The following is a 12,758-nucleotide window of genomic DNA, read 5'->3' as shown; positions in this document are numbered from 1 at the left end:
GTTAAAGTGAACAAAACCAATATATTTTTATTAAAAATATAATATTCTTTTCCACTATCATGGGTTTGTTCTTTTGACATTTTAACTTAAAACCAATGCTATTCAAATGATACAATTTTCATAAAAAAATACTTTTTTCAGTTTCAAATAATATGCAACAATATTCAAATTTCAACTAAACAAATCCGTATAAAAGTATTATTTAAATAACAACTAAAGAAAAAAAAAAAAAGAAGCAAAAAGGCAAATCCTCCTTAAATAACAATGCAATCATTGGCATCAAAATTAGTACTCTCTCTCTCTCACACATATCGTGTTGTAGACACGGTATTTTAGGAGAATATAATTAATAAATAATTAAAAATGTATTAGTGAAAATAATTATTCTATAATATAAATAATTATAAATTAATATTAAAATAACTAAGTTTAATTAAAATTTTAAAAAAATAATAAAATAAAAAAGTTTAAAATAAAATTAAAGTGTGTAATCATTTTTAAAAAATAAAAGTGACATGGTATGTAAGACGAATAGAAACGACAACGTGGATATGGTATGTGGAACGGAGAGAATATAATCCATATAAATAAATAAATAAATTCGACATATAAAATATAGAAAAAATCAACAGGATATCATAACATAATCAAACTCTTAAATACGCACGGCTGTGATGTAATGTCATGACTGATGACACCCAATCTGTGGCCATGTTTTGAATGTGTGCCTAAATAATTTGCAGCCAAAATTTAGAAAAATAAATAAGTGATACACCCTACCCACAGGTAATAGAAAAACAAACAAATGGGTGGGTGTCAGATTCGGACCAAGTTGAAGATGAAGATCAACATCAAGTTGGTGGCCTACATACAATATAATAATACTACTATCATTTCTGGTCCTTATCTCCTATTCAATATATATATATATATATATATAATATATAACTTTTATTTATTTATTTATTTATTAGCTCAGAATAATCTGGAAATCAAATACAAACACCCAATATATATATAAATTATATTTTCAATATTTAAAAATAACAGGCGAACGAAAGTGATATTTATTTATTTATTAGTTTATACTTCTTTCTCTATCCAGCTAGAAAATATACATATTTCTAGTTTCTATTTTGGAACATATAATTACAAAGTAAATATTTCATTAAATACTTCACTTTTTTTTCACAAATATCTTTATTTTATATCATATTACTTTTACACAAAAAAGCAAGAGCAAATATGTCATTAGACTACTTTTAACTACTATTATTTTTTTTAAAATACCGCGCCAAAAATAAATATATACTTTGTGTGTGAACGGAAAGAGTAATATATATATATATATATATATACACATTTAGTGGGTGTAAAGTGTATACTACAATGCACCTGTTCCTACCCATAACACAAGTTGACTTATTTTTTTCTAGTCAAAATAATACACACAATTACTCCTTTTTCCATCACCACGACCATAAATGTTGACTCAGTCAACAATTATTAAACAACACGCGTAAAGGAGGCAAGGTAAGGGATTACCGACCGACGTCCGGGAGTTCAGATCCCCGGAGTCTTCAAAAGAATTGAGGTCCGGAAGGCATCTAAAAATAAATAGCCTTTCCTGCATCATCAATTCTGATCCTGTAAAAGATATTTACTCCATCGTAGTATATTCAATACTATTATTTATTTACTTTTTATCAATTCAATGTATAAATATTTTACCGATGGTAGTGTTCATTTTGTGGAGCCTTGGAATTGATCCCTCAGCATCTCATATTTCTTCAATTCCGCCATTGATAGTGAGGGAGAGAGCTCCCTCAAAACCTTCATTCAAATTCAACATTAAATCCCCTCATGAATGGTATTATTACCGTAAATTATATAACACTCTCTTGTCTTTTAATGAAAATGCATGTTAATGTATCATCATTGTCGTCCAAAATTGATATTTAGATGTAAATTCGAACTTAAATTATGCAAATTTTATATATAAAAAAAAAATATTTTTGTAAGCGTAATTAAATTCATATTTACAATCAAATATCAATTTTGGACAAAAAAGATGTTACGTACAAATTTTACACACAATAAATAAAACACCCTGTGTTTTGTGCATTTTCACTAAAACATAAGAAAGTTTTATATAGTTTGCCCTATTATTATTATTCAGGGGGGTTGTCCGTACCTCGACAAAATCCTCGTATTCGACTACAATGGAGTCGGGATGGTCTTCCACGCCGGAACCGGAGTCAGCGAGCAACACCTAATGAAAAGTCGAACTTAAACTTGATGTATATAAATGTGGTGGCTTTGTAATTGTGCATCACACTTGTAGAACTGTAGAAAAAATCTAGACGAACCTTGCGTTTCGCAGCATGAAACCAGGCGTCGGCGCAGAGGGCGTACATGTCAGCGCCGGTGAAATTTGGCGGGCATTTTAGTGCTATGTCGTATAGTGACACATCGCCGTGCAGTTTAAACTTCCGAGTAAGTGCTTTAAGTACCCTGACAACGAACGAGAGATCGGAGTGGATCAATATTCGAAATATAATTACTATGTGATGCGAGGTGCAGATGTAAACCTCTCCCGATATGATGCCTCAGAATTTACACCAACATAGAGGAGCTTGTCGAATCGTCCGGGCCTCAGAAGGGCCGGGTCGATGAGATCCGGTCGGTTGCTAGCGCCAATTATGAACAAGTCCTATTGCAACAGAAAATTACATATACACACACATATATATATGTATACTATCATATGTAAGAAAATAACTCACCTGACTAGAATCATTTAGGCCATCGATTTCGGCAAGCATCTAGAAACAAAAACTGTGATTAGACGAGGGTTCGATGGTTAAAGTGCTTAAAAGAAATTCATCGCAGGAAGACCAATAGGGATGATTTTACTTGAGAAACAACTCTGTCCATAACACCACCAGAATCGCCAGAGGCGCCTCGGGCTGGGGCGAGTGAATCGAGTTCGTCAAAAAATATAACGCACGGGCGAGCAGCTCTCGCCTAAAATGGAGAACAGAGTTGATAGAGTCAATATTTTTTATATCAAGTGCTGTCTAGATTTTAGGAAGAACAAAAACACTTATTTACCTTCTGAAAAATGTCTCTAACATTCTTCTCTGACTCTCCTATGTACATGTTGATCAGTTCGGGTCCTTTTACGCTCAGAAAATTCAACGAGCATTCTGTAGCAACAGCTTTAGCCAGTAACGTCTGAGGATTTGTGATAAAACAAAGTCCAATGTTAAGTTTCCGGTAATTAGTTTGGTAGTGCACAAGCCACAATAGCAAATTAAAATCAACTTACTTTTCCAGTCCCCGGAGGACCATAAAGAAGAACACCTGACCTTTTGCGCAGCCCAGATGAAAATAAATCCTTATGCAAGAGAGGGAGCTGCAAAATCAATAAAAAAGACCATAATTAGCACACGAGAAATAGATCAGTCACAACTTTTCTGTTAGATGGACTAAAAAGTGCCAGTAGGTTAGATAGTACAACAATTCGGCATGTCATTTTGTTACATTGGCTGCCATATACATGAAGAAATTTGACTTTCACAAGTACCACCAGAATGCTGTAAATTTAGAAGTGGAAATAGTCCTTTTCGACGTAACAATCAGTTTTCAATTGCATCAAAAATACAAACCAAATCAATTAAACAAAGAGTGAAAAATATACCTGAACGGTATCAAGGATAGATTTTTTCACATCCTCAAGCCCACCAACATCTTCCCATTTGACATTAGGTACCTGTAAAATTATTGCATTTTTAAAGAGTTCCTCTCACATCCAATTCAAATTTTTAAAAAGTATCATGTTGAAGAGGGTTTGCTTTACAGCCTATTTATATATATACCTTTGGAGTGCCAAGAGCTGATGCATTTCTTTTCTTGGATCGCTCCAATGCTTTGCTTAGGTTATCTTTACCAAACCCGAGAGACTCAATCACTTTACTATTATCTTTAGTTGAGTCGGACTCAGATTGACCATGATTCATGTTTCCAGCTTCTAGCCCCTGTCTCTCGGATATCAAATTGGCACCAGCATCAGCAACCAGTGCATGCAGATCCCTGGGCATAAAGCCTGAAGTCTGCCCAACCATATCCTTTACAAGATCCTCCACGGAATTCTGCAATTGAAACACAATCATATCCTTCAAAATCTATGCCCATGGAGAACATACTACTACTACTAATGCTGCAATTAGTACAAGCGGCGTCGAGAGCAGATAGGGATATAACATACATTTGGGATAAGGTCAGAGACGTGCTGAAAAGACTGGGACAGCAATTGAAACCTTTGCTCTTCACTCAAAGGTCCTATCTTGATTTCATGACTAAAACAGCGTCGAATAGTTGGAGGAAGGCCTTCAGAACTGTCTGCAGCTGCAACCAACAGCACCGGGTGCGAATTCTTCACTTTACTAATGTTTAACTGTTGCATCAATAAAGAAACAAGATCTTATAAATAACATCTTAAACATCCAAAAATCATTGCCATCACATTAATGGTTTTAAATTTTCTTTGAGAGTTCTTATTCAAAAGATTAGTGCCTCATTATTGATTGTATAAACAATATATGCATTGCCACAAGAAATGAAATAACCTTTTCAGTATTTATTTTCTTAGATCAAAATAGTTGAATAAACATGTAGATGCTATATTGTGTACTAATGTATTTGTTTGGAACTAACAAACACATGGAAAAATGGACACTTGCATAATCACCAATTGAGTTTGCATCATCATAGTCATCAGCATCTTCAGTAACGGGCTCCGTGCACTGCCTAATAACATGTGCAACTTCTGAGTTAATTCCAAATTGCTCATTTGATGATCCCTCTTGAGCAGCTATATTACGGAAAACCTCAAAGTGACGAAGCAGCAAAATTGTTGGACAATATCTAGGACAGTGATGAAATATAAATGTCATCATGTTGAGATAGAATTTCAAAGCTAAACATTTAGAAGAGAATGCGTTCTGGAGCATAATCCAAGAGTAAGAATACCTCCGGGCCAGACTGAAGGCTTCTGTTAGAGCAACAGAAATTTTCTTTTCAGAAGATGTCAAGAAATTTTGACAACTATATTCCACAACATGCAAGCCCAAATGACGAGCCACATATCGCATCACAGTCCTCTTCCCACAGCCTACAAAACACTTTAGGGTCAGCATAACCAGAAACTTCTCTACTAATATCAGAACACGGAATTCAAAAAAATAAGATAAAATCCATATGTATTATGAGATCTAAGAACATGTGAACTTGAAATTCAATATAAACTGTATAACATACAACAATAGTTAGATGTTTTGACACACAAATTTAAATAATATTTCCTAGAGAAAAGATCCAGAAGCTTGTAACAAACCAGGAACACCATGTAAAAGGACAGCAACCCTGAATCTGGATGACAAAGCTGATGGGCACAAAGTCGGTGCAAGTATGGAAGCTAGAGAAAGCACTGCATCCACTTGTAATGGGAAGGGACTTTTTGGTTCTGGAATTAAAGGTTTTGGGGGTACTGAAGATGGAACACCCCCTCCAAGAACAAGAGCAGTTTGACTGCGGTTAATTCTGAGGACAGGTTCTTCAGATGGTTCCATAGCTACTACCTGAAGTGAGCATGACTTGGATTAGTTGGTGCATCCAGTATTCTAAAGCAACATATAAACAAACCATCACTGTCAGTTCCTAGATTCATAGAAAGAAAAGAAATAAATATTTCAACCTTAAAGTATATCGTGTTGTCTCCACCATTTTGCATCTTTTGGTTGCAAGGGATGCACAACTCTGATTTGCAGTTCCAATTTATGCGTACACTGAAAAGGTCACCTCTGGAAAGAAATCTGTCAACAGAAAAATAGTCATTCAATGCCAAATCTATCAAGTCTTGGCGATCTTGTGCCTCTTCGAATGAACGGGTTTTCAGCCGTCCAAGGGTGCCACACTCTGGTATCTTCACAAAAGAGGCCCTCAGGTGTGATGCATACACAGGAATCCCTGCCCAAGGCTGAAGACTTATAGTAACTGAAGATAGCTCATTTTCTTCCCCATTTGTTTTACCATTTTCTTGCACACCAAATAAAGATGAGAGTGTGTCTTTCCCTTGTTGCACGATAGACTTCAAGCATGATGTATGCAAGCTCAGGTTAAACATGAGAATTGGAGATAAATAAGCTACTTGATGATCCAAAGCCGTAGACTGACTTTTCGAATACGTGTAAGATGGGAAGACCAACATTGTTTTAGGAGAAGCCGAGGAAACTGATCTGCATTGCAAGACGTTGCCATCTGAATTGGGAGGGTCCAAGACCACTGCTTGCCCAATTCTACTTACACTGGCATCTATATTCTGGACGAGTATCTACAATTGTAAGAAACTAAACTTAGGCAGGTAAACAAAAAGACTTAAGATAACACCAATTTATTCACAACCCAAAACTTATGCACTTGATATCTGCACTGTTCATAATCCGCAGTAGTCTCAACAAAACACCATGGACCAAAATTAATCAATAAACGTGATAAAAATCATTTTCAACAATTCCTAAGCTAGAAACCTTCCCAGGACACCATGTCTTCAAGAGGCTCAACAAAATGATTGTAGTGTTTAAAACAATCAACAAATTAGGAACTAAGAAACGTACCAGAGAACCAGAAGTAATCGATAATCTTTTAAGCGCAGAAGTAGACAATCCAACCAAAACGAAATCATCAACCGAATCGAAAGGCTTGTCCTCCTCCGAACATCTGAGAATTCCGGCCGCTAACTGCAGAGTCGGAGCGGAGGAGGAGGTGGCTGGGGCAATCCCGAGAACTCCATCGCTGTCATTAGGAGCTTTGTCAGAATGAAGCAGTGAATCAACGAGTGCTTTAGTTGAAGAAAGAACCAGCGGCTTCCTCCTCCTCCTCCCCCTCTCCACCATTATCGAAACACAACAAAGCTTGCTCAAGAACCGTCTATCAGCAGTCAAATCAAACACTCTACAAAAGGCCCAAATAATTGGGCCCACTAAAGAAGCCCAAGCCTATGTAGTAGCTGAAATCGGATCCCACATCGGTAAATTGAGTAAAAACAAAATCATATATATACGGAAATTCTCTATATAATGTACGCCGGGCTTAGTAGCGTAAGCCTGTGACCCTAGCGGGGGCATTAAGGCGCTAGAAGGTTGGCAGGCGCGCGGCAGGAGCTGGGGCCCCCGGTCCTCTCATGTTGCGGGGTCAAGGCTCAGGTGACCGCCGGAAGTGGTGGTTGCCGGCGGCGGTTATGAAAATAGCCCGGCCGGCGGTGCCCCAGAAGTGCCGGCCGGAGAATTGGTGGAGGCACCCCACCGTATGGAGTCTAACTCGCCGGCTTCCACCACAGGCTAGGAAGGCCAACTCAGTCTGAGGTGGAAGCCGGCGAATACATGTGTGAAGTTAGACATTAACACGTTGAATAGCTGGCTTGACAGAGCAGCAGCCGCTACCTGCCTCGCAACATGGGTAGACCGTTCGCCGGCCGCCGTGGCCCTGCTAACCGAACCTCGACCTTTTGCTACGTACGGTTCAGGTCGCTCGAACCGGGCGGTTCGAGTTTCCGGTTCAAACCGTCGTTTCGGCTCAGGTCGCTCGAACAGCTCCCGGTTCAAACCGCCATGTTATTTATTTTAATTATATACTATAATTTTATTTTTTTTTGAGATTTTAGTATTGTTGATCAATTTTTAATATAAATCAATTTAATTAAATTTTTTTAAATAATAATATATGTTTAAAACTTTTTTATTTATATTTTTTTCAATTAATAATTATTTTTATTTATTTTTTAAATTTTTTATTTTATTATAAAACTAATTTATGATAATAATAAATAAATTTTTTATTTAATTGTATTATATAAATTTTATTATTGCAAAATAATATCAATATTATATATTTTTTATTGAGATAAAATATTTAAATATATTTTAAAATTATTAAATATCGATCAATATCTAAATAACTACTCAGATCTCCATGGGTTAAACTTATTCACTATTTCTATTTTTATCGTCACACGTAATTTGCCACATAATATAATTATACACTTTAATCACATTTTAAAATTCATAATTTATAATTTTTTATTTAAATTAAATTATTTAGTCTTCTTCATTTATAATTATTTATATTAAATTATACTCTCTCTGTCCGTATTTTCTATTTTCGTCCGTCTCACGTAACTTGTTCTTATTTTCGTCAGTCCCACATAATATGTTATTTTTTTATTTGAAAAATTGATTATACACTTTAATGATATTTTAAAATTTAATTTTTTTTAATCTTAATTAATTTATAATTATTTTTACTAATACACTTCTTAATTACTTATTAATTAATATATTTTTTTAAAAGAATATTAAATTAAACTTATACTATTTTAAATATTTCCCAAAATTTTAAAGCCATTGCAAAATCTGTAGGTGGTTGGTGGAACTCGTGGTTCAGATTGTCCGCCATTGCCGCCCACCTGCAGCAACCATTTCATTTCAATTTTACCTAACCTTCAAACCAAACATTAATTATATAGATCACTGTATAACCGCGTGATATATATATATATGTGCAGCTGCATTCATGTGCGCTAAACTGTAGTTACTAGTTTCAGTGGAAAAATGGTTACCCAAGTCCAAGTCGAATCCACCGTATTTCCGCCGGCGGTTAGGCCGCCGGGATCCGCCAAAAGCTTATTCCTCGGCGGCGCAGGTGAATCACTACTTCCTTCCTACTGCTATTTGTTTTGGTCTCTGTAGATTTGGTTATGACTTACGAGATCTGCGCAGGGGTGAGAGGCCTGGAGATTCAGGGCAATTTCGTCAAATTCACCGCCATTGGAGTGTACCTTGAAGACGTCGCCGTTTCGTCGCTCGCCGCGAAGTGGAAGGGGAAATCGGCCGACGAGTTGGAGGATTCCGTCGAGTTCTTCAAAGATATCATCTCTGGTAAAAAAATATTGTGATAAACAAATTGTTGAACATATAGATAGATGTTTTTCATGGAGACCTAATGAAACTGCAGGTCCTTTCGAGAAATTCACAAACGTGACGATGATTCTGCCATTGACTGGCCAACAATACTCACAGAAGGTTACGGAGAACTGCGTCGCAAACTGGAAATCGCTAGGGCAATACGACGACTCCGCAGCCGAAGCGATCGAGAAGTTCCTGCAAGTATTTAGAGACGAAACGTTTCCGCCTGGATCCTCCATCCTCTTCACTCAATCGCCTGCAGGATCGCTGACTGTAAGCGCTTCGCAATTTAATTATCAATTTCCAGAAGCTTTATCATATAAACAATTCATCGATTTAAGCTATGAATGTCGTTCTTCAGATCAATTTCTCGAAAGACGGTTCGATACCTGAGAGCGGCGGAGCGGTGATAGAGAACAAGGCGCTTTCGGAAGCGGTGCTGGAGTCGATCATCGGGAAGAACGGCGTGTCTCCACCGGCGAAACGGAGCCTGGCGGAGAGATTATCGGAGTTAATGAAAGAAGAAAAATCGTGAGGTCGGTCGATTGCTGTTCGATCTGATAATGAAAAACGCTACTAGCAGCTCTTTCTTCCTTTGTTCCTCCATGATTGTGTTTCAAAGCTTTGATGAATTTATTTATAGTGGAGTGGAGGGAGGAAGCGTATGAATAAAAATTGAAGGCTTAATTACACTACACACTTGTTGGATTGTTACCTATTTGAACAATTAGTTAGATTATATTAATTGATCTATTGAGTTTAGATGTCACTTAACAATCTATCATTTTGTTAGTCTCATAACAAAATATCTATTTTTTTTTAGTAATTGTATTATTTAGTTAATATTACGAATATCTTTCAAATTTACAATATATTACACAAATATTACTTTTATATCATACAATACTAATAGGTTTAATTTATGGCGTATTTAGCAATTAGCTGATAGCTGATTCAATTAGCTGGTTTGACTAACTGATTCGATTAGCTATTTGTATTAAAATGTTTGGTAAAGATATTAGTTGTTTATACATAAAATGACAATTGAGGATATTTCTATTTTATTTTTGTTTCTAATATATTCAATTATGTTCTTTTGAGTTTAGAATGTTTAAAGTTTTTTTTGTTATTGATTATTGAAAATTATAAAAATTTATTTTTATTAAAATATATAAATAGTTTTTTCTATCGATTAGTTCATTATATTTATAATTTTTAATAAATTTAATTTACTTTTAGTATAAAATTTATATAATGTAATTTTAATATAAAAATAAATTATTAATATTTATATTTTCTATTTTATGTTAATTTTAATAAATTTATATATTTTACAATTAAAATAATTTTATATAAAAATTAATTTTTTTAAATTTATAAAAGTAAAACTATAATATTATAAAATATTCTAATATAATTAATAAATAATCAAAATATATTTATTTGTGTAAAATGCATAATAAATTTTTAAGGGCATATAAGGAATAAAAAATTGTTTACACAAAAAGTTATTTCAAAACGTTGGCTAAGTTAGTTTTTTAGAAATTAACTTTTTGGGTCCAAAAAGCTATTCCAAAAAATTATTTTATCAAACACCTAAATTAGCTTTTTGACTAGTTATATAACTAAAAGTTGTTCAATAAGCTAAAAGCTCTTTAAAAAACTATTTGTCAAACACCCCTTAATCTTTTTATCTTTATTTCTACTTTATCCCAATATAATTACTAATATTTCTAAAACTCCGTGCAAAAAAAAAATAGATATATAGATATGAGACGAATTGAGTATTTAGTAAGTACAAGCCTCCTATTCATTTATTGGGTTTAGATGTATTTAGTAAGCACAGACCTCTTATTCATTTATTGGGTTTAAATGTATTTAGTAAGTACAAGCCTTTTATGTTCAGAAACCCGATGTCAATTAATAATAAGAGATATAAATAGAGTTGTGATCCCAGATCTAGAAGCAACAACCATTACTTTTTATATCTCATCGTGAGAATAACGGCAGAAATCCTAGCTGTTTTCTCAAAAGGAGTTGCGTCATAGACTTAAAGAATATAAATTCTCCGTTAATTTGTATATGCGAATCTATTTGCACTATTGGAATAAAATTAAATTTACTTTATTATCTAATTATTTTAACACGACAAATCTTGGGCTTAAAAATTAAATTCCTGATAAGATCTAACAACACTCTCTAATGGTGTCTTTAATCACTTCTCAATTTCATTGCCATTTGGTAGTAGTGTGAAGTGGCCGGGGGTGTGTGTGGGCGTGAGGATATAATTATTTACGTATCAAGAGTGTTTTTTTTTTTTTTTTTTTTTTTTTTTTTTTTTTTTTCGTATAAAAGAAAAATAATACACAATTTCAAAAAAATAATATAATAAAATATCTTTAAAATTTATCTATTTTTTTAATTTTGGTTTATTTTATAACAAAGTATAAATATTAAAAATACTTTTACATGTCACACTATACTAATAAAGTTATTTTAATTTTTTTTATTTTATTCATACTATATTCAACATAATATTAATATTTTTAAAATTTAAAAAAAAAAAACAAATGAATACATAGAGAAATGGCAGAGAGAGTAATTAATATGTTATATCTTTTATTATTTTGTTCGGCTATTTATGTTCGTTTTACTATAGACATGCAAATTTAGAAACAATGTAATTAATAAATAATTAAAAATATATTAGTAAAAATAATTATAGTATAATAAAAATAATTATAAAATAAAATTAAGATAACTAATTAGTGTAATTAAAATTATAAAAATTTGAATATGATATTTTATGAGAAAAAAATGAAACAAATCTCAAGATATCCATTTATTTTGAATTTTAAAAAATAATAGTATTATAATTAAAATGTGTAGTTAAACAAGGTAAAGATAAATTTATTTTTTATTTTTTGTAAAAATAATTATATGATGTAAAGTAGAAATATTTGTATAAAAATAAAATATATTTTTTAAAATAATTATTTTGTAATTAAACAATTTTAAATAGTAATATACTGAACTTAGTTAGTATTTGATATATTCTATGAAAAAATTGGAAGGTAGTAATTGTTTAGTTTTATAATTTTAGATACTTTTTTGTTGTAAAGTATAAAATATTATAGAATATTATAGGAAAATAGTACTATTTTTTGTTTTTCTTTTTAAGTTTTAATGTTAAGTATATATATTGTATATTATATATTTTAAATAATAATTTTTTTAAAAAAATTATGTAAATAAAAAATTAAGTGACCACAATGTTATTTTTTTTCTTTCAAAAGTATATATATAAAAGAATTGATACGGTGCTAACTAGAAATTAATCCGATATAATACATAATGTAGATTGTCATTGACAAATATACATTTTAAATATATGTTCGAGATCAACAATAAATATGGAACTTCTTCACTTAATATTTTTAAATAATTTTATTTTCCATCGTATTAATGAAATCGTGTAATAGTTTGTATTGAACTGATAAATTTTTTATAAATAAATAAAGTATATATATATATACTATATATTGTATTAATATAAATATATACAATTATACATTATATTTTTATAATATTTATAAAAAAATCATATCACAGAAAAATATATATATTATATGAACAAATTCTTTACGTAGACTATTATCATTTGTTACTGGTTCAAATGATGCATTTCTACTATATTAACATATTTTTTAAGTTTCTTATATATTTTTCTCGTGT

At 32.4% G+C, this 12,758-nt stretch overlaps 2 protein-coding genes across 3 annotated transcripts; one reads left to right on the top strand and one right to left on the bottom strand.

The window, feature by feature from the left end:
• Nucleotides 1-1,338: 1,338 nt before the first annotated feature.
• Nucleotides 1,339-7,016, bottom strand: LOC127242910 (peroxisome biogenesis protein 6). Of its 2 annotated transcripts, none has more exons than XM_051262639.1 (17): nt 6,678-7,016; nt 5,759-6,394; nt 5,399-5,642; nt 5,035-5,176; nt 4,746-4,929; nt 4,271-4,459; nt 3,882-4,154; nt 3,704-3,775; nt 3,332-3,418; nt 3,115-3,237; nt 2,917-3,027; nt 2,787-2,825; nt 2,592-2,713; nt 2,370-2,514; nt 2,195-2,272; nt 1,732-1,833; nt 1,339-1,647 (listed from the first exon to the last, which is right to left on the bottom strand). In XM_051262639.1, the coding sequence occupies exons 1-16, from the start codon at nt 6,954-6,956 to the stop codon at nt 1,744-1,746; spliced, it is 2,814 nt and encodes a 937-aa protein (XP_051118596.1). In that variant the 5' UTR covers nt 6,957-7,016; the 3' UTR covers nt 1,339-1,647; nt 1,732-1,743. The 2 variants fall into 2 exon arrangements, with proteins under 2 accessions (XP_051118596.1, XP_051118597.1); XM_051262640.1 differs by having other exon boundaries at nt 1,339-1,627; nt 6,678-7,015.
• Nucleotides 7,017-8,604: 1,588 nt separating this feature from the next.
• On the top strand, nt 8,605-9,718 carry LOC127242911 (chalcone--flavanone isomerase-like). The gene is made up of 4 exons (XM_051262641.1): nt 8,605-8,760; nt 8,838-8,996; nt 9,073-9,296; nt 9,385-9,718. Exons 1-4 carry the CDS (start codon nt 8,670-8,672, stop codon nt 9,556-9,558), a joined length of 648 nt encoding a protein of 215 aa, XP_051118598.1. The 5' UTR covers nt 8,605-8,669; the 3' UTR covers nt 9,559-9,718.
• Nucleotides 9,719-12,758: the final 3,040 nt, after the last annotated feature.

Source organism: Andrographis paniculata, unplaced genomic scaffold (genome assembly GCF_009805555.1).
Source record: "Andrographis paniculata isolate CXL003 unplaced genomic scaffold, ASM980555v1 Contig89END, whole genome shotgun sequence".
Classification (NCBI taxonomy): domain Eukaryota; kingdom Viridiplantae; phylum Streptophyta; class Magnoliopsida; order Lamiales; family Acanthaceae; genus Andrographis; species Andrographis paniculata.
The sequence above is the reverse complement of the archived record's forward strand: the minus strand, read 5'-3'. Positions and strand labels throughout refer to the sequence as shown.

Excerpts from the sequence above, each read along its gene's own strand:
- LOC127242910 (XM_051262639.1), bottom strand. The coding sequence starts at position 6,956 with ATGGTGGAGAGGGGGAGGAGGAGGAGGAAGCCGCTGGTTCTTTCTTCA. Across the intron at positions 2,826-2,916 it reads TGGACAGAGTTGTTTCTCAA|ATGCTTGCCGAAATCGATGG; the intron begins GTAAAATCATCC and ends TTTTGTTTCTAG. Across the intron at positions 2,714-2,786 it reads GCCTAAATGATTCTAGTCAG|GACTTGTTCATAATTGGCGC; the intron begins GTGAGTTATTTT and ends CTGTTGCAATAG.
- LOC127242911 (XM_051262641.1), top strand. The coding sequence starts at position 8,670 with ATGGTTACCCAAGTCCAAGTCGAATCCACCGTATTTCCGCCGGCGGTT. Across the intron at positions 8,761-8,837 it reads CTTATTCCTCGGCGGCGCAG|GGGTGAGAGGCCTGGAGATT; the intron begins GTGAATCACTAC and ends AGATCTGCGCAG. Across the intron at positions 8,997-9,072 it reads CTTCAAAGATATCATCTCTG|GTCCTTTCGAGAAATTCACA; the intron begins GTAAAAAAATAT and ends ATGAAACTGCAG.